We start from the raw sequence: 20,664 nt of genomic DNA, 5'->3' as shown, positions 1-20,664 counted from the left end.
TCCAAGACCAGAGGAAAGGGAAGTGTGCTGTTGAGGAAAGTGTGCTGTGTAGCAGTGTGTAGTTGCTGGTGTAGAGAATGGGTTGTTGGCTTTTTCCAAGCTGGAATATGGTCCTGTGACTTGGCTGTGACCAGCTGAGACATGAGCAGATGTATCAGAACAATGTAATGAGTATCACTTCTCTATTCTAAGCTTGGAATTTAGAAATGAAGGACATCTCCTCTGTCCTGCCGGGTAAAGAAGTTGCAGTGAAAGGGAGGGAGGCTGCCAGGGCTGTTCCTAATATGATTGCAGCTACTTCTGCCTGGGAGGCAGAAGTTAGTGTGGAAACTGAACAATGCACAGTCAGCCTCAGTTTAACCTATTCCTATTTCCAGGTGTAGTTTTGGAGTAGAAGCTCTCTTATAAAATTTCTGCTTGGAGGCTTTTGGAATCTCTTCTCTTGTATACTATGTTAGAATGTGTCCTTAATTTTCTTAACTTAGCCCTTTCCTCAGACTTTAAAAGGACAAGATTCATTGGAAGGGGAGACTCTCTGAGAGAACAGGACTGCAGTAAGGCCAGATAAAGAAGTTAATGAGAATGAATATCTTTGGTATTGCTTGCAGTTCATTTTCAACAGTGAAAGCAAGCAGCATATAACATCAGGACATAGGAAGGTGCTTCCTATATTCCTGCTGCTGTGAGCTGTGTTACTTACCTCAGAGATGACCCAGGTTGATGATGTCAGAGAGGACTACTCCTCGTTCATCTTCCTGCACTCCTGCACTCTCTAAGTACGTTGGCAGGTGAAAGAAAGTTCAGTCATTCAGCTTTGAAAACTGGTGGTTAGAACTTGTGTTATAGAGAAAGCAAATCTATATTCAGGCCACAGTGGAGTTGGTATTCTTCTAATGGTGGATACAGAACAGACATCCATTCCTTTCTTGGCTACCTGCATAATATTTCACATTGTTAACAATAAGAATTGCTGGTTTACATGAAGTGGGGACAGAAGAATGCACTGAAGTGGCAGAAAACCCTCCAGACTAACTGTGGAAAATTTTACCTTTTCATAGTTTTTTTTTCCACTTGACAAGTCCTACAGGAAAATTCCATGTAAGAATTAAAAGCAATGTGAATCTAGTTGTTGAGCCACTCAGCCCACACACACTTTAACAGCAATGCCTGTTCAGTGTGTTGGGTCTCTGCATTGCAAGGTCTATGGAGTAGTCCAGAACTTGGACAGGAACAGATCACAGTGGGGGAAAATGACAGTTGCTTGAAGCAGAGTAAGAAGAGATGGTGTTAATAAGCAGAAGATAGTGTTTAGATGAGTTTCCCATGATAAAATAGTCTTTTTTGGCTGAAGGTGGGCCTCCACGTGTGGAGAATCCAGCCTCTGGTTTAGGAGTACTCTTGGATTCCTGTCTGATTGCAGGCTCCCACATAGCAGCATCCACGAGTAATGCTTTGGCTCAGAAACAGTCCTGTCCTGGCAGATGGTGATCTGGACTCATGTACTTGTGCCTTCATCACTCTTTGGCTGGATTATAGCAATGTGAGACACCTGGGCATGAAGCCTTTAGTGTTTAGAAAAATAGTTCATGCAGAATATTGCAGCATATGCCTGTGGTAAATTCTGTTACTAGGAAAACTTGAGGCTTGCCCTTTATTTTCTGTCCCTGCTTACCATTTAGTTTTTAATTGCTTTTAAGATCTTGGCCCTTATCTTTTAAGTAACATATATTCTATTCTTAGTAGTGACCCAGAATGAAATTGGAAAAGAACGTTGCCCTTAAATGAAGTAATCTTTTAAAAGATTGTAAGATTCCTCAAGAGTGTATTCTAATTTCAGGTTAACACCTAGAAAATCTTACAAGCATTGTTTTTCTATTTTTCACTATTACTGTAAGGCCTTTTCCTATGACCTTGGTTTCTCTAAAATAACATTAAATTTCTGCTGAAGTAAGACATTCAGTAGCCTGCAAGTCTCTTGTCCTTTCTGAAGAGAGCAAGTACGATTGATGAGCAGCATAGTTACTACAGTGGAAGAAAGATACAGTAAAGTATAGTCTGAATAGCTATAGAACTGTAGAGTACTGAAGGTAATTGTGGCTGGTATTTCAGAGGTAGTAACACTCTTCCATCTCAAGCAAGTGCAAAACACAAAAGTGTAAGGAGTGTGGGCTGTTTGCTAGTATTGTACTTCTGATCTGTTACTCTTCTGACATCCAGAGGCTATTGATAGAAGCTCTAGAAATAGCTTGTGTTTTCCATTTGCAGGCTTGCACTTAGCATGAAGTTGGTCAAGACAGCTCTGGGTGAATGTATTAAGCATGGGATTGTGTTATTTAAAGCTTGGGCTTTTTTGATAATAGGTAAGAGCATTTTAATGTTTTGGAAGTTTTTGGTGCATTGCTGAAGTTGCCCATAGGTCCTTCAAAATGACAGTACCCTAGTAAAAGAGAAGGCTTAGGTACTGGGAGCTCTGGAACAGTGCAATAGCTTTTGAATAGACAGTCCCCATGGAAATATGAAATTCTGAGCATTGAACTCAGACCACCTAATAATTAAGGATGGTCTCTGTAGAAGGAAACTAATGCAAGCATTTGAAGGTACAGAAATACTGTTGTTTGGAGTATTGTCTGTGTCTACCAGGGTTTCCTGTTCTCATATTTAAGGATGAAAGAATAAAAGCATAAGATGAAAAGAATGGTGAACCTCAATGCCCTCTGCTTGGAAGTACCAAGGGAGACTTGAAATGACTCTCTGATTGTGCTCAGTATCTTCCAGGATCTGACTGAAAGTATATTTCAACAAATACTTCTAGTATGCTGCCAGTAAATGATTGTTATGGAGATTATGAAACCGTGAATAACAAAAAATATGACAGGTCTTTTGTCACTATTTTCAAAACAGAAGTGCTAAATCCAGGAAACTTACAGTTACACTGAAAAGAGATTCAAATACTTTAAGCTGTGGAAGTATGTGGAAAGGGGATCCAAACTTTCAAATGCTTTTGTTGCCAGCTGTTCTGACTTCATACATAGTTAAAGCTGAGAAAAATATAGTGCAAAATATTTTTCACTATTTTAACCTTGCCACTCAAAATTAGTTATATCATGGGGGGTTTGTTTTCCCCCCTGCTTCCACATGTGTGTTTAAGCATAAGTGTAAGCGTTTTCTTGGATTTGCTGATATAGTTCTTACGGCAACACGTATTTCTCAAAATGGCTACCAAGTGAGGGCAGTAGTAGCATTTTAACTGAGAAATAAGGTCTTTGTTTTTCTGGCAGTTGTTTCCAAAGGAAGGATTGTAGGGGGTTTTTTTGGTGGTTTTTTGTTTGTTTGTTTTGTTTTGTTTTGTTTTTTGTGTGTGAAACTTGTTAGCTGTCTTTGTATAGTTCAGCTTCTTCTGAACTATAGAAAATAGTGGGGGACGGATGAAGAGAGATGACTATCAATGAAAAAAATTGGAGATGCATTCTTTTCTGAACATTATTTCATTGCATTACCAGATGATCCAACTTTCTCTCCCTCTTCCATTTTTCCTGAATCCTGTCTCCTTTTTCCCGCATTGAGGCTTCCCCCACGTGTACTCCCCTTTTAACGCAGCTAACCCTGCTCTCCTTGGTATATACTTTTCCTCTTGCTGGGGCCTCTTTGGATAGTGTGTGTTTGACTTTCACCTTATCCTTTCTTACTACCCTTATCTCTTTTGAGACATTGGCATCTTAAGCTCTTGTGGTACAGGAGGATTGTGAGATTGAAGGTGTTTTTTCTCTTGTTGGTTTTTTTGTTCCTGTTTGGGGATTTTTTTGAACTGGAACATGCTTACTGTTACAAGCTATGGTGATTATCAGTAGCTCGTACTGGTCATTCTACCTACCAGATGCTCTGGATTCTGCCCTCAATTTTTAAAAATTTATTTTTCTCCAAAGTCTGAGGCCTAAAGTATGTATTGAATCGGGTAGTGTAAGAAAATTATTGCAGTTGGGCTAGCTTACTATTCTAAGTCCTTTTCAACTGCAACTATTCTATTACATTATATTCATATTCTATTATATTATTTTTTGCTTGATGTGTCCTTTGTATTTTGCATTTGATGAAGTCTCATTACATGCATTCTCTCCCTAGGTGTTGCTGTTGAGTGGTCTGTGTGGTAGTCTGTGACTTGTAGTGATGTGCATGCTGTATCTAGCAAGAATGGCACTTGTTCAAGATATACTGTGAATTTTTATTCCTCTTTCAGATTTGCAACAGTGAGGTATGACCAAGCGTCCAGGAACATTAAAAACCAGTTCATGCATCTGACCAACTACAGTGTCAACAAGAAGAGTGGAGATTATGTCAGGTACTTTGCTGGAAAATGGAACTTGTTCTTTAGAGGTTGGGCCAATTTACCTAAGTTGGCCTAATGCTGATCCATCGAGGTAGGCCATTGGTGTCAATCTCCTTCTTTTATTTATTTTTAGCTGTGATGATCCTGAAGTAGAGGATTATGGAAACAAGTGGAGCATGAGTGCAATGCTGAGGTACTTAAAACAAGAGGGGAGAGACACTGCAGGTCAGTAAAAATTTGTTCTTTTATTTTTTTGTTGGATCTTGATCATCTCACTAGTGTGAATTCTAAGAAGTCAGGGAAGAACCCCAGTGAGTCCCATGTAGCACTAGAGCAGGGTGGAGGGAAGCATTGTTCCTTAATCACTAGAGCTGTGCATTTATTCCCTATCCCCAGAGATAAGGTCTAACCCCTTCCTTTTTGCAACTAGTATTCTGAGACTTTCTCAGATTGTGTTTCTTAATATTTTACCTACATTTCCCATTTCTTAAGGTCATTCCATTCCTTCTAAAAGCTTCCCTCCCTCTACTGCTCCCATGGCCTGTTCAGTCTGATGAGTGACCAACCTCTGGACAACTGTGCCAGTTTGAATGACTCTTGGATGTGGTGTCATCTTTCCATGGCTCAGGTTTTTGCTGAGTGTTTTCATTGAGTCTGTGTTTCATATAAAATAGCTCCCTCTTCCACACCTTTGCCAGGTCTGCTAGGAGTAACTGCATCTGCAGGGCAGAATCCGGGTATATCCTTTAAGGAATAATTTACCTGTGATACTGAGACATCAGTAAAATTACTGACAGCAGTTGTGGCCCATGTTGTAAATGTTGCCAAGGAGCACTGAATGTTGGAGAAAGGGGTTTGAGTCTGGCTTTCAGATAGAAGTAGACTTATTTTCCATCGTGTGTGCATGGCTGTCCAATCCCTTGCACCATATGCATTCAGCAAGCTGTGAATGTGTAGTTATTAATATTGATACATCTCTATGCCTCACCCCAATCTCAAATATAAAATATACACTCTCAATAATTAAGTGAACTACTGAGCAATGCAAACAGATTTTTTTAACTATCCATTCCAAGACTTCTTGCACCTTTCTCTGATGCATCTGGTTCTGGTCATAGGGAAGCAGAATGCTGGCTAAAAAGTGCTGGCCTTGTCTGGGCTGGCAAGATTTTTGTGCTCTGGGTTGTTTATGTGTCCTGGGATGTTTCCATGTGCGTTGGTTTCAGTTAGTTGTTTTCTGGTACAGAAGTTCACATCTGAATTTGCTTGCATGCTCTTTCTGTAATTGTTCAGGTCCCTGCATGTCATCATCTGAGCATGAGAAATAGTAATTGTAGACCTAAAGTAAACTCTCTAGTCAAGTGGTTTCTAGAGGATACTCTTTGAAGCAGGGATTGCCAGATGTCTGTGTGGATTTGCTTGTGCTCCCTTTGAAGGGTAGGGAAGGCTGTCCTTTCATCCTTACTAACTTCTGAGACTGACTCCAGTATTTGTTCATTTCTCTCTTCTCTCACTTCTCTATTGCTTGTCCTTGAAAACAAAACTAGTGTGGTGTTCTTTCTATCGCATGACTCATCCCAAGTCCAGTGTCGAATCCAGGTCTATGTCTAATGCATCTTTTCTTGCCTTTTGCTTCTTCTGTCTGCTTAGACTCCTGTTCCTGAGCTCTATTCACAGGCTCATGCAGGAGATGGAGAGCGCTTTCTTACTGTGGGTTATCTGTAGGTCAGCAGGACCGTTCAGTCACCAGTCACACAATTTTGAAAAGATTTGTGAATTTTGGTGTGGGAACAGCTGCTTTAGAGAAAGGTGCAGTGTCACAGAACAGTTCTCTCATAAAAGTTCACAAGAAAAGTTTCTGTATCTCAGTGCTATGGCTTATTGTCTGTAGTTTGAGGGCTTATCTCACTAACCCACTCTTTTTCAACTCTTGTTTAATCCTTCCTAATACTCTAAGTGGGCAGTGGGCAGACTCCAGCTGACTTGTGTTGATGTGTTTACCATATGTTTTTACTTACCTGCACTGTACATATACTCACATTTATCATTCTCACATACTCATTTGTATTTTTGCACTAGGATACTTATGCATGTCTCTATAAACTTAGGCTTGCATGGGTTTTCAAGCATCATTGCTTTACCATCCATAGGGTCTCATATGCTTTGATTCACAAAGGTGTATCTCCATACGCATATTCTCATGCCTCTCTGGATGTGTTACCTCACAATCTATTTTTTTTGTTTTTCATCCTCCCCCTGCTCCTTGCAGCACTGATGGCCAGCGTGGAGGACCTGATTATCAAGACTCTAGTTTCTGCTGAGCTGTCCATTGCCTCAGCTTGTAAAAGTTTTCTTTCACATCGTGACAGCTGCTTCGGTAAGATGCTGGGGGACATCTTTGTTGATTGCCTATTGAGTACTGTTTGGAACTTCCAGCTTTGTCATGCTACAGAGATATGTGCGTTCCCTAGTGCTAGGGAGCTGGACACTATTTTGGTGGTTTTACTTTGGTTTTTTTGTTTTTTTTTTTCTGAGCATAAACATCAGTGAGGGCAGGGGGCATCGAATGTTAGTTCACCCTGTGTCACTGATCAGAGTCTCGTGCAAGAAAATCAGAACAGGATGATGAAAAGGGGCTTGAAAGGGAACTTGGGGAAGTGCTGGAAAATTGGTGATTTACTAGCACCTGTGAAAAGGATAGCTGTGGATGATTAAACACGTTTTTAGGGCATTTGCTGTTTTCTCTTGAGCCATCCAGCAGTGTAGTTTTGTGTTTTGGTACGTGTGTGTGCAGCAGCGCCTGGAGTGCTGGCAGGTAGTCTGTGCTGTGACAGGAGCGCCGCACGGCGGCGTCCGAGGCTGCTCCTGGCAGGAGCCACACACAGCTATGTGCTGGCAAGGGGATTGCAGAGCTCACTGCCAGCACATGCTGGGACTGGCTCCAGAAAGCAGCGGCTGGTACCACAGTGTGCCTTCTCCCACTTTCCAGTGGCTGCTTCCCAACCTTCCCTAAAGAGGCCTCCTCCAGCTCCTAGCCGTCCTTCACTCATGTGGATGTGTGAACAAAGATGAAGTCTCAGTCTGTGTTTGAACCAAAGACCAAGCTTGGCTTAAGCTATCCTGTGTTTAGGTATTGGAACTTAGATTTGAACTACCTGTGACAGGTCAAATCCATTTATGTGATCCTTGAGTTGCACTTAGATATTGACAATTCTGCAGCTTTCAGTACTCCAGCATAAATATATCTTTGGATATTTGGGAGTGATAAGACAGTCAGGAATCAAGGTGACATGACTGATAGGTTGTTTAGTTGCCTCCCAAAATTATCTGCTTCTCTCACCATAGTTTCTCCTGACTGACTCTGATGCTTTTTTTCAAAGTTGTAGGACCTGGTCCTACATGGGGATTTATGAGTTAGATAACAGTCTCAGTGAAAGGGCACTTTATTGGCTAGTTGAAAAAAAGACACATCAAAACCACTTTAGCTGCCTATTTTTTGGCTTCTCCCTTTTCCTTCCTCAGTTGTGTCTGTAGAGTTGTGTATATGGAAACTAATGTTCCTCATGTACTTTCTGTTGGGCCTGGCTCTGAGGTTATCCCACTTCCTGCTGCCTCCCCAGGGCTGCACTAACCACCCTCTCAGATGCTCCCCCACAAATAAACTGTTTTGTTCCATTTATTTCAGTGTAAACATAAATTGCAAGCTTCCCAGGAAAGAGAGCTTAAGTAGGAGCCATACTGCTTCCCCAGGGAGACTTAGGCATTTCCAGAGCTCAGTACTCTCTGCCACCTTCCCCCACAATTAAGTGGTGGTCCTTGTCTCAAGGATTTGAACTTCCATCATGCTGTGTGGTTCATTTGTCATCTGTGTGTCATGTTCTGACACTTTTTGGTTGTGCAACTTTTAACTTTGTTGTAAATATTCAGTTTTTCTATCTGGAAGTGTTCATAGTGGTTCAGTTCATAGCTGTTAGCATGAAGGAGAATGGGAATGGAGATTTCAAGGCAGCATGTAGAGTCTCAGACAAGGGCCTTTTTTTTTTTTCTCCCTGTTGTTCTGAACTGTGAACAATGAAACTGAGTGTGTGTCCTAGGAGGGTTGATCATGTGAAAAGTATCTCAGATTTCAGAAACCTTTATCTGAAATTCAGATGCAGAGATGGGTATTGGAAAACTTCTAAGAAACATAATTGTGTTCCACTCTAGTGCTTGTAATGCTGTTATTGGGAAGTGTATTCCTGTGCAATTGCCATTTTCTTCCTACAAATTAAATCACAAATACTTATTTGTCCAGATGAGGTTGCCTACTTTATTTCTCTAATAGTTAAGTACTGTAGTGGTCCTTCAGTTCTTTCACAACTAAGTGTTTTTATATGTAATATACTTGTTTCCTGGATTTAAAGGAAGAAAATTTATTCATGGCTTCTTCATTTTCTAAGACTGAGACAGTCTGATTCCTGCTACCAATGCATGTCTAGAAAGAGAGGCTACTAGGTCAGGATGATCCTTTTTCTAATGTCAAAATGGAGTGCTGGTGACAGTTTATGTGAAGAGTGTAGTGAGTTCCATTTTGGCCGTGTAATGGGGGCTATTTACTGCATTCTAGTAATAATCGGTTTTCAGAGGACTTGGGATGCTCAGTTTTGTTCCTCTGAAGTACATCACAGAAGCACTGCAAGTACTACATGATTTTGTTGCCTTGTTCATGCAAGTGGTCCCAGACCTCTATTTTGTTATTTGTGATTAGCTAATAATTCCTTATATAAAGTTAGGCTCCCAGTAAAATTGTTGTAACCAGTGAGTAACCCCAGAGGAGGGCATTCTGCAACTCTCCAAATGACTGCACTGTTCTGAAGCTGGTCACCAGCTGAGTTGATGGTTACCTCTGGAGCCTTCTTTATGAGGACAGATTTTGCACTTATTTGAGGGATGTGACATCTCAGTGTGGGAACAGGAGGTACACTAGGGCTGCATATGCCCAAGCTGATTAGACTGTGTTTTTCTCCCTCCTGAAGTAAGCACTTCTGGGTAGGCTAGAAAAGCCAGTAAGGCCTGCTTTCAGGCAGAATGAAAAATCTCCCTGTGGGATGGTTTAGTAGGGTATGAAATGAGGGCAGCTGGGTACAGCACATGCTTTTGCCAGCAGCCAGTGTTAGCACCGTTTTCTGTGCTCACTGAAATGTGAGCTTAAAGAAGCAACAGATTGAAGTCCTTTTGTTTCATTTATGTTCTAGTAAACCCAACTGTGACACTATTGAGCTTGAGGGCAGTGGATAGGGATGTGCTGATCACCTCTCTCTGAAACACTGATAGGATACAACAAAGTAGAATGAAGCTGCATCAGGAGAAATTCAGGTGGGATGTTAGGAAAAGATTCTTTACAGAGAGGGTGATCTGTCACTGGAACAGGCTCCCCAGGGAAGTGAGCCCAGAAGGAATCCTGTCAGAATTCAAGGAGCATCTGGATGATCCCATAGGTTATATGATTTAGTCTAAGGTAATTATGTGAGGAGCTGGAGTTAGACTCAGTGATTCTTGTGGGTACCTTCCAACTCAGTTTATGCTTCTGACTATGTATATACCTTGAAATTGATCCACTCTTGAAGTCTTTTATTGAGAACATGAATAATTGTCCTTCAGGCTTCCATAGAAGTAAAGAAGCTTCTCTGCAGAGAAGTCTTCTTAAGAGTGCAATATCAAAAGAGTTATGTGCTGTGCAATTTTTTCCCCGCTGTTTGTGTCCCTTCATAACTTCAGGTTGTCTCTATTGACATGTACTTTACAATACAGCTTTTTTTTTCTCCAGGGAACAAGCTGAAAAGAAAGACCAGAATTACCATGACCCTTTAGGAAGTGAACTTATTCATGCTATGCAAAATAATGAAAAATTTGTTTATCACTTGTGACTTAGTTTCTATACTTTAAAAGTATAACAAATTCTTTGGGGATATTTTGTAAAAAAGAGTGCCAGTGCGGTCTTGGAGAGGGTTATAAAATAAACTTGGAATATATGGGAGTTTACCTGAACCAAAAAGCCTATCTCTCCAGTCTTTGTCTTAGTCTTAGATAATTTCATTGACAAAAATTCTCTGGCTGAGCTGTTGCTGTTAGACTGCACTCTGAAGCTAGGCCTTCTTTTGGGAGGATGGGAAGCTCAGTCAGCAGTGACTTCTCTATGGGGATTGGAGGAGGAGGAGGGGGGCTGTTCCTGTGGAGTCTTGGAAACAGTTGGTACCTGATGTAATTCCAATCTTTAATGAACTGCCGGGGTAAACATGTTTTTGATGAATCTAGTAGCAAGAGAAGGCTATATGGAAACTTGGTATCTTAGTTTCTTATGTTCTTACCTTGGTTTCTTATGTTCTTCCTTAGTAACTATAGTGGCACTAGGTGGCTTGTCCTGAACCTACTTTTGCCACAGTGTGAGGCATGTTTTGCTCTTTCAGTTGTTCTCTTTACTTTCTCTGCAGAGGGGAATGGTGACCTTGCTGAAGTTGGTAATTGCAGAGGATGCACTTTTGGTTATCCTATGCTTGTGTGACTCCACATCTTTGTCCTGCCTATGTATTTATTTTTTCAAGTGGTAGTGGAGTTTCACAGTGGAAAGGTTACTACAGCTACTGTGTTTTATCTAGGAAGTACGTTTTCTAAATGTAATAGAAGGCCAGTAAGATATTTCTGGCTAAACTTGTGACTGTTGAGCAAATCTTTGTGCTAAGCCCTGTGTGGCATCTGTAAGGCTTGATTCAATTGGCAGAATATGGATATTACATAGCTCCTGATGCTCTGAGGTAGCAGAGATGTCTGTCTGGGCCTTGTAGATATGGCTCAGAATACGTGAAGCTTGGGGCATTATGGAGCAGCAGTGGAGACTTCCTAGGAGAGCCTAAGTCATTGCAAGTGGCTTTAGAATCTGTGTTTAACAATGGAATTGAATCAACAGGGATACCCTGAAGAACTTACTGTCCTAATAAATAAGGCAGACACAAGGGAAAGGAATATGAAGCTCCAGCAGCATGGTTAGAGGTCGAAAGGTTTCCCCTGTGTGTTTGAAAAAGTGGACAGAATGAGTTACTGGGCAGGAAAGATGGAGCTTTAAAGATCAAGCAATTTGCAAGAGAACTGTGTGGGAGAGGAGGACTAAGAGGAGCCAAAATACTAGGAAAGGGCCTCTGAGGGGCCAAGGAAGGGAATGGCCAGCAGCAAAAGAAGCAGGAGCTAGTCAAAACAAAATGTGCTGCTTCCTGACTGGGAGGTTGCAGACCAGCAGCTGCTGCAGGCCTACTCATTACTTCTCTGCTTTGTGCATGAGCTGCTGAGTTTTCTGTGCTGTTAATAGTCATGGATCTTCACCAAATCTGAGATTGTGTTTTGAAATAATGTATTAAAGTCATCAGAAGTTTCTCTTAGTCAAAAATGCTCTGCTAATGTTTAAACTTACAATCCCCACCTTCTCCTTTTCCCTCTACTGCAGCCATTCGTGTCTGGGGAGCAAGAGAGCAAAATGTAAATTCAGCCTCATTTCTTTGGAGTGAACCAACTATTTTAACTCTCTGCTGTTTTGTTTCCCATTGAATGTCTGGCTACAGACTCTAGAAGAGTGAGCAGGCAATGCTCACTCTTCTGCCATTTCCCCCCTTTCAAACCTCCCCCCACCCCAGCTCATTAACTTCCCATTATAAGCTACATGAGCTTTTGCACAGCTGTCTGCATAGGAGGATCTTGTCAAGCAGTCCAGCTCCCCAGAGTCAGCGTCAACGTCAGGCAGGCGACAAAAGGCCAAGGCCAGAATTAAAGGAAAGAAACATGGCAAAGAAGTTCTCCTGCTCTTATTTCAGGCACGAGGGAACTGGTTAATTCCATGAAAATCCTTCTCTGCCAGTACCCTGTTTTGTGGTGGTTCAAGAAAAAAAGGTTGCTTAAGTTGCCCTGATGATTATTAAGTCTATTTCTTAATGCTGGAAGAAGGAGTTGCATTAATGCCAACTTCTGATTTAGTCATCTTTGTGTAGCATCCTTCTTGCAACTCTTTCCAAACTAGACGTGTATAGAGAGTGAAATAGTAAAATCAGATTTGGAATGGGAAACTGGCTTCAATCTGACCTGTGTAGAGCAGAACACATCTAGCAGATGTAATATGTTATGAATGTTTTAGAATCTAAGGAAAAAAATATTTCTGTTGTGGTTTGCTGCAAAGTGGCAAACTGTCAATAAGCTAAAAAGTTACGGGAGGTTGTCCATGTAGATGGAGTTGCTGAGGAGAAGTCTGCTGTAACCCCGTGGGGATATTGCAGAAAACATACAGGAATAATTGAAAAGAAACTGATGCTTGTAGGTAACAAGATTTTTTCTAGCTGACTGGAACAATGAGTAAAGGGATTAAAAAGTGGAAAGGAGAATGAAGTTTTATAATGTTTCCAGGATCCAATGAAAGAAGTAGATTGAACCTGCTATGCTTGTGTCAATTCTATGTGAAAGTAAGTAGTAGAGTTCTGTGTGAAATACAGCTTGTGGGCAGTAAAGAGTTTTGGTTTTTTTTCGATATGATACTTTCCTAATATTTTTGTTCCTCTCTTTCCCCCACAGGCAGAATATATTTAGGTTTGATTCTGAGGAAGTGAAAATTGCCACTTGAGGAATGTTATTATTTGTTCATCCCTACAGAGTTTACTGGATTTAACATATATAATTTAGATAGAAATGACCTGGTAGAGACTAATGTTGGACCTTACCTGAATGCTTAAAGATGCAGTAAGGTGAACTTGGTGTCTGCTATGTTTTCAGAGCTATATGGTTTTGATGTCCTTATCGATGACACTCTGAAACCCTGGCTGTTGGAAGTGAATCTGTCCCCATCATTGGCCTGGTAAGTGATTCCCAGTTTAATATGAGGCAGGGGCTGTTGCTGGATATGGTTGTCCTTGAAACTTGTGGTCCTAGGAGTGCATGATTTCATGATGCCAGTAAATTTTGTTCCCCAGCAGAGAGGATACTCGTTTGCTTTTTTCCTTTGGATAAACAAAGTTATTGCTGCAATAGGTTTTGAAAGAGCCTAGTTGGGAATCCATTTACTTTTTAATTATTTCTCTTCCGTTGTCTTTGTTAACGCTTCATAATCTCTCATCATAGATAAATTTTGGAGCTCTGTCAGACAATTGTGTTGGATTTCAATGTTCTTAGCAGAGTTCAATCGGTTACCCTTGACTTGAGTGTGGGAATACAACTAGAGAGCAGAACTACCAGCACTGCTCAGCTTGCCACTACTGATGTGGATCTGTTAGCCATAGTAGGCCGCAAGCCTTGACAGGAGTGTGTAGGCCCAAGCCTTGGCAGAAGAAAGTGGGATTTTGGGGAAGGAATGCAAAAGATAAGAAGATGCTTGGTTTGGAGTGCTTAGCCTGCAGTTTCTATGGGGACTTACAGGAGCTATTGTATCTACCTGACTAGCTTAAAGGAGGCCTACATTGAGCAATGTTATCTAGTTACAAGTGAGCAATATACCTTAGTTACATGAATATTATTGGTGCGCTATTTTTAGTAACAATAGAAAAAGTATATAAACTTTGCTTTGTGGATCAGTAAACGGCTTCATGGCTCCTTGCAAATCATGAAGACCCCGTCCCTTCTTTTACACCGCCGTCACTTGAGTACTTAGAGGAGTTCTTGGACTCAGTCTAGTACTCTTAATCAGAAAAATTCTAAAGAGTAAGTGTTACCTTAGGCCTTATGCTGACCCTCATGCTCTAATGGAAATTGAAGATTTATTTATGTAGGTCTCTCAGATATTTTGTGGAAGAGGAGTAGCTAAGTACGTTTTTTAAGAATTCTACAACATCAACTTTTATCTACTTCATGAAATGTAAATACATACCTTCAAAGAAAATATTTCTAGCCCTAAGTAAGTTTAAACAAAGCTGTATGTGTCTGCATTAGGACGCTAAAAGCTGTGGAAAAAGGATAAACGGATTAATCCATTACTTTCTAATCTTTACCTATGTATGTGAAAATCAACTAGTTTTCTTCTTGTTTTTGCCTGTTCTAAGAAAGCAAAGAAATTATATTGGGAAATATATTGAATCCTGATACACTCCTCTCATGCCAGACAAATAATTCCTATTATCCTCTGTTGCATGTGGGGACAGTGATGCTCCTTTGGACCTGAAGATCAAAGCTAGCATGCTCTCAGATATGTTTACTTTAGTAGGTGAGTGAAACAAAAAAAATCCTTCAGTATTTCCCTCATTTAAAACCAGTAAAAGGTAGATTCATGAGCTGCATGTTACTAGATGAGTATCATAGAGGTAAACTCTAGTTTAAGGAGAGCATCTGTATTTAGCATTGAGAAGTGATAAATGGATATTTCAACTTCAGACTAATTGTCTGTTTGTGATGCTTAGGTGGTTTTAAGGGTCCCTAATTTAGTATTTGAAGACACTGCTCTCTCTTTAGCTTTCAGAGTTAGTATTCATGTGTTTTTTTAGGTTGAATGTATGGGTTTTGGTTGGGTTACTAGAATTGGAGTACTGTCTAGAGCACAGTGTCCCTTGCATCTCAATTTAGTTGTTTGATTCAATTTGCCTCAATAGTGAAAGAAATAGAATTGTCATCAGGTACCCTGCTCAGCTGTTTTAAAAACCAAGTCTATCTCTGTGTTGCTATTCAGTAACCCATGTATTGATTTAAGTACTTGGTCTTGAAGCAAGTTTTTATTCAAAAAATGTAATGCAATTACAGTTTAGGATTAAACAAAACAAGGTATGAAAAGGAAAAGCGTCCTTATTGGTCCTTGGGCAGGGACAAGAAGGTCATGTATAGTCTAAGAGTATAAACAGGAATGCTAGATTTATATTTCAGGATTTGTCTGTCTTAAAGTTCTCATGTGGCTCTTGGTTTCCGAAGGCTTTGTATGCCGGGATCCAGCCCAGCGGTCAAGCCGGGCCGTTTATCATTCATCTGAATCTGTCAGAAGAAATCCATACCAGAAGCTGCAGGTACGTGACTTCTACAAGCCCTGGCTGGGGAGCATAGGAGAAAGTAATTTTCACTGATTTTGACTCACAGGTGTGAGAGGCAGTGAGCAAGATTATCTGTATTTCTAACATAGCTACAGAAGATGAAATTTTTAACGGTGGGAGTGGTGAGGCACTGAAACATGTCCAGAGAGTTTGTGGAGTCTGTATCCCTGGAGGTGTTCAAGATCAGGCTGGATGAGGCTTTGAGCATTCTCATCTAGTGGAAACTTCCCTGCCCATGGCAGGATCTAGGTGACCTTAAAAGGTCTTTCCAACCCGAACCATTCTGTGGCTCTCAGACTCAGGGGATACACCTGAGTTCTGGGCTCTTCAACCAGTTTGATTTTGTTGTGGATGACAAGCTTCCAGAAACCTAGAGCTTTATGAATGTCTCTAAGACCTCCTTCCAGGTGATCAACTTCTTGGCTTTGGGGTTTGAGACTTCTTTGCCATCCTCTTTTGGAATCTCACTTTCTTTCCCATGGATGACTGGCTTGAGGCCTCATGTTGAGGTAGTGCTTTCTCAGCACTGTAATGTTGAAGGGCAGTTGTTCTGTCTTTTTGTCTTTGAAAGGGATTCTATAAGTATCTGTGGAAATGGAGCATTCACAAAAAGCAGGGAGATGTGTTATGTCACTTGGACTTTGAACTCATTTTTCCTCAAAGAGACTGACATCTCTGCAGCGATGGACATGCAACACGTGTAGATCAAGTTAGGAAATGACAACATTAGGAACATTTTTGTTCTGTGACCATGTATCAAGACACTGTCTATTTGGTATAGGGAGAACTCACAAAAATTGCAGTATTGTTTCTTGTAAAGCTCAATCTTTAGTCACTGTGATAGAAGTGAGTAACTGGTAAGATGGGACTTGAGTATCTTTAGGATGCATGACTGAGTCTGAAACTTCTAAGACAAATATAATAGTGCTTTAAATACAGATTCCTCTGACTGTGTAGGTGCTGATTGTAGCAGACATAAGGTACATGAGATAAATTAGCAGCCATTCCAAAAAAAGTACCCTTCTTTCTTAATGTGATCAGATCCTGATGATTTGACAAAATTATTCAAGACAGTCTCAGAAAATGATGCTGTTGTAAAGCATTGAATTTTAAGGAGGCTTTCAACTTTGTTTTACTTAACAAATACCCACAAAGAGATGCAAGACTGGCTAGTTGAAAAGTGCAAAAGTGCAAAGATTTGTATAACAGTGCATTGGTTATGAAATGAGATTAGGGTGTTTCCCCTAACTTATCTTTACCAGGAGCAGGTTTCTAATGCAGTGGTAAAGTTTTATAGCATTTTTTTTTTCAAGTACCTAAGTGGAGATCCCATGGCTAAATAGGTGTTTAGATGTTTCCATGGTCCCTGAATGTTTTAACTTGTTCTTTGCTGAATACATTTTGTCTCAGATTTTTGGATTTTTGATGCCTGTACCAATTCTCTGTTGAAGGGGTGTATGTAATGTCTTTTGTTTTTCCTGCCTCCTTCATGATGTCTTAAGTTTCGATTATTCACATAGACCATTTTTAATCATTGTAAAAGTTGCTGCTTGGAAAAGAGCTGTTGGTACCAGTGCTCTTGAGAGTTCTCTTGAATAACTATCTTGAGATGGTTACTCTTTTTTCTGAGTTTCACCAGACTGGACTGCAGGTTTCTTGTGCAGTTTCTTTGGTTTGACTCTGAGCGTTTCACCCTCTAGGGAAATGGACAACTTAGCTGCTTCCTTTGTAACTTCTTGTTGGTTTGGGTTGGAGCTCTTTCAATTGATCATAAGCAATGAAGGACCTTGATCTGTTGTGAGTAGACCAACTGTAGAGAAGAACTTGTCAGTAGTACAGCTAGAAATGATAGATATGTCTCCTGAGAATCCTTTCTTACACCATTTGCTACTCATGGGTGTTGGAGAGAAAGAAGACAGCCTGAATACCACTGAAGGCAAGAAAAATCTAAACTCCAATGATGTTTTCTTTTGAACCTGTCCCTGTCCTTAAACTGTTTTTACTTGTAGGCCTGATAACAGTACCCTGATAACAGGGTACTTCTTGACATTTTGATGTTTCTACACCTGTGTTAGAATGTTAAATAGTATCTTGTTTCTTCAAAGGACTGGAATATTGTTGAGATATTTAAATTAAATTACTTGCAAAATTAAGGGATTTTTACTCCTCCCTGCCCCATTCTATGAACAATTTTACTTGACATAATCTGTTTCTCCTTGATGCATTAAATATTTTTACATGGGTGACTTATTTTACAAAAATATAAATTTTGGTCATCACAGTTGAGTTCAGTGTGCTTTTGAAAACCGTATGTCCAGATGCGTTCTGCACAGTTGAGCACATCTGAGGTTAGAGTGAGTGCTGTGTTTGGAATGGAGACAGGATACATTTGTGCAGGATATGAGGAAGATGAGAACTGAGATGATATAAGAGATTAGCTTTATCTCTGGACTTCAGTTACCATAGAATGATAGAATGGTTTAGGTTGGAAAGTACCTTAAAGATTATCGAATTCCAGCCCCACTGCAATGGACAGGGACACCCTGCGTTAGACCAGGCTTTTCCAAGCCCCATCCAGCTGTCTTTGAACAGTTCCAGTGTTGGGACATCCACAGCTTCTCTGACCAATGTGTTCCAGTGCCTTGCCACCATTTGCATATACTGTTTTGTTTAAGGTACTTGCCAGTCCTCAACAATTTGGGCAGGGATTATAGTATTTTGGAGAACACAATTTTTTTTTCCTCTTTGTGTGTCTCTTGCAGCGTTCTGTGTCTGTGCAGTCACAAACAGCAAACAGCAGATCAGTAAGTATCCTTCAGCTCCCATCACCTATGTAAGGGCTACAGTTTCAAATGCTACTGTGTACAATGGTTTTGGCATAATTAGTCCCCAAATATATTTTACGGTTAGAGTAGCCTGGGGTAAGGGTGGAGGGCTGAGAGGGGAGTCAACATGAGGAGATGATACCAGTGTGTTTCCATGTGGCAAAAGCAAATGTTGAAAAAAATATTTACATCACTTCTAGCTTAAAAAAAACAGTAGGTATAGTGTGATAAGAGTCAAGGTCAGCTGGATAAAAGTTTTAAAGACTACAAGTCTGAATGATAAGGTAAGCACAGGAGAATTTATACTGACAAAATTCAGGTGGCCCTACAAGAGAAGTACAGTAATTTCACGATTACAAGCCGCACCATTTTGACCAAAGTTTTGGTCTGAACCCAAAGTGTGTGGCTTGTAATCTGGAGCGGCTAATCTGTGGAAAAAAATTCTGAAATTTGCCAACCGGAAATGTGAGCTGGCAGCAGCCTCGAGCTGAGCCCACCCAGCCCCGGCAGGGCAGCGCCGGGCCGGGCGGAGCGAACGTGGCGGGGGCCAGGCGGGCAGCGCCGGGCCAGGGGGAGCGAACGTGGCGGGGGCCGGGCAGGCAGCGCCGGGCCGGGGGGAGCGAACGTGGCGGGGGCCGGGCGGGCAGCGCCGGGCCGGGCGGAGCGAATGCGGCGGAGGCTGGGCAGAGCGAACGTGGCAGGGGCTGGGCGGAGTGAACGTGGCGGTGGCAGGACCGGCAGTGCCGGGCCAGGGCTAGCCTACCCAGTGCAGGCGGGGGCGAGTGAGCCCAGCAGCGGCGGCTGACCCCAAGCAGCCCCGCTGAGCTGCAGCACTGAGCTGGCTCACTCGGCCCCGTTGGCGGCCCCCTCAGCAGTCCTGAGCAGGCCAAGTCCGCATGGCCCCGAGCTGAACCAGTAAAACCCTGCGATCCAGTGATTCTGCTGCTATTTGGCAACTTTGTGAAAGTTGCATGCAGGTCCTCGCTGCAAACGACAGAGTGGCTTATAATTGGGTGCGGCTTGTGTATGAAGAAAGAACAAAATGTTGCCAACACCTGGAGGATGGGGCTTATAGTCAGTGCGACTTGTAATCGTGAAATTACTGTAATCATTTTCTGTGAGACAATCCTTTGAAAGACACTGCAAAAATTTGAGCAAGAACTGGGTCAAAATAGATGCAGAGAAAAGAAGCATTTCTTATAGGTAATGGGAAAATGTGAGATTATTGTTAGTTTGAGACTGATGTACCTTTTAAAATGTTCTATTTGTCACTCCTCTTGCAATTCTAAGCACCTGGCTGTGTGGGAACATGTTAGGCGTTATTATGCTGCTGGGCTTCCTGCACAAATGTAGTGGGAATTATTCTCTCTTTTTTTTTTTTTTTTTTTTTTTAAATGATGTTTCCCCATCAGGAAGGGAAGGTAGGACAGATGGAATAATCTTGAGAACCTAATTCTGTCTATTCACTGCTTTTTGTCATTGTGAGTTAAGTTTAGCTGAGGCTCAAAGGAAAGAGTCTTACTGAATAGCAAGGTTTTGTAGAAAATAGGAAGGTTCTTTTTGCCAGCTACTGTCAGTGCTTATTAAATTAGAATAATAATTTGGGAACCAAGGATGCTTGCAGAATTTGGAGATATACCAGAGTAGTTGGATTTATCTATACTTTTATAGATAAGCTGGGTCAGAAAGGAAACAAGATCTTAGTGAAGTTGGAGACATTTCTGTGCTACAGCCAGGTATTCTGCAGTGAAATATGGAAAAAACTGTGCAGGAAGTCCAGCAAAGACAGAGTTTTCTTTAGCATTTTGACAGCAATGTAGTTTTGTTGTCAGGGAGGAGCCAGAGCTGCTGATACGTAGACATAAATTTACTGTTTGTAATCAGTGAAATCATCTATCTTCTATTGAGACAATGGAGATTATTTCATAGAAGTGTTTCCTTAGTAAAGCAGATGATTTAATAGGATGAAGGATTTCCTGTAGTACTCTATTTGAGCTGCAGTTATCACATGATGATGAATTGTTATAGTAGAGCTAGGAAATGATTTTTAAGAGGAGGTTACCTATCAGATTTTGGAGAAAGTTGTGAAGCAAAGTTTTTGACCTGTGGATTTGAAATGGAAGAAAGCTTAGAAAGGCTAGAAAACTTTTGATTTAGTGCCATTTACAGCATCAAGCAAACCTGTTTTATTGCTGGCATTTTTATTTCTTCTGCGGATGTTTGTGTCTCCTGCCTTCTCATCTAGATTGTCTTGTTTTCTCCTTTTAATCAGTTTTGGTTAGGCTTAAAAAAGATGTTTCAACTGGTACCTGCTATGTCTGTTTTATCTTTGGATTTTTCTGTGCCAATCATTGCAGTATAACCTATTCTAGTGCAATGCCTGTTGCTTTTGCTGTTGCTTCATCTACAGATTCTGAATAGCCGCTTGCCATTTCTAATGAAACGGAGAGAATGGAATTCAATTCCCATAGTCTTTACCAATAAAGATGCATCCTGATCT

At 41.0% G+C, this 20,664-nt stretch overlaps 1 protein-coding gene across 6 annotated transcripts in view; it reads left to right on the top strand.

Moving 5' to 3' along the window:
* TTLL5 (tubulin tyrosine ligase like 5) overlaps positions 1-20,664 on the top strand; it is a 127,179-nt gene that overhangs the window by 17,755 nt on the left and 88,760 nt on the right. For all 6 annotated transcript variants that reach the window (XR_004418170.1, XR_004418168.1, XM_033061921.1 and 3 more), the window contains 7 exons: positions 4,235-4,336; positions 4,458-4,549; positions 6,594-6,701; positions 13,109-13,190; positions 14,467-14,528; positions 15,224-15,315; positions 18,102-18,143. Coding sequence is in view for 4 of the 6 variants with exons in the window: in XM_033061921.1 (XP_032917812.1) it covers positions 4,235-4,336; positions 4,458-4,549; positions 6,594-6,701; positions 13,109-13,190; positions 14,467-14,528; positions 15,224-15,315; positions 18,102-18,143 (580 nt within the window). In the remaining 2 variants the exon portion in view is untranslated. The remainder of the gene's footprint in view (positions 1-4,234; positions 4,337-4,457; positions 4,550-6,593; positions 6,702-13,108; positions 13,191-14,466; positions 14,529-15,223; positions 15,316-18,101; positions 18,144-20,664) is intronic.

The sequence above is a fragment of the Catharus ustulatus genome, chromosome 6 (assembly GCF_009819885.2).
Source record: "Catharus ustulatus isolate bCatUst1 chromosome 6, bCatUst1.pri.v2, whole genome shotgun sequence".
Taxonomy (NCBI): domain Eukaryota; kingdom Metazoa; phylum Chordata; class Aves; order Passeriformes; family Turdidae; genus Catharus; species Catharus ustulatus.
Note: the sequence above shows the minus strand (reverse complement) of the source record. Positions and strands in the feature narration are given on the sequence as shown.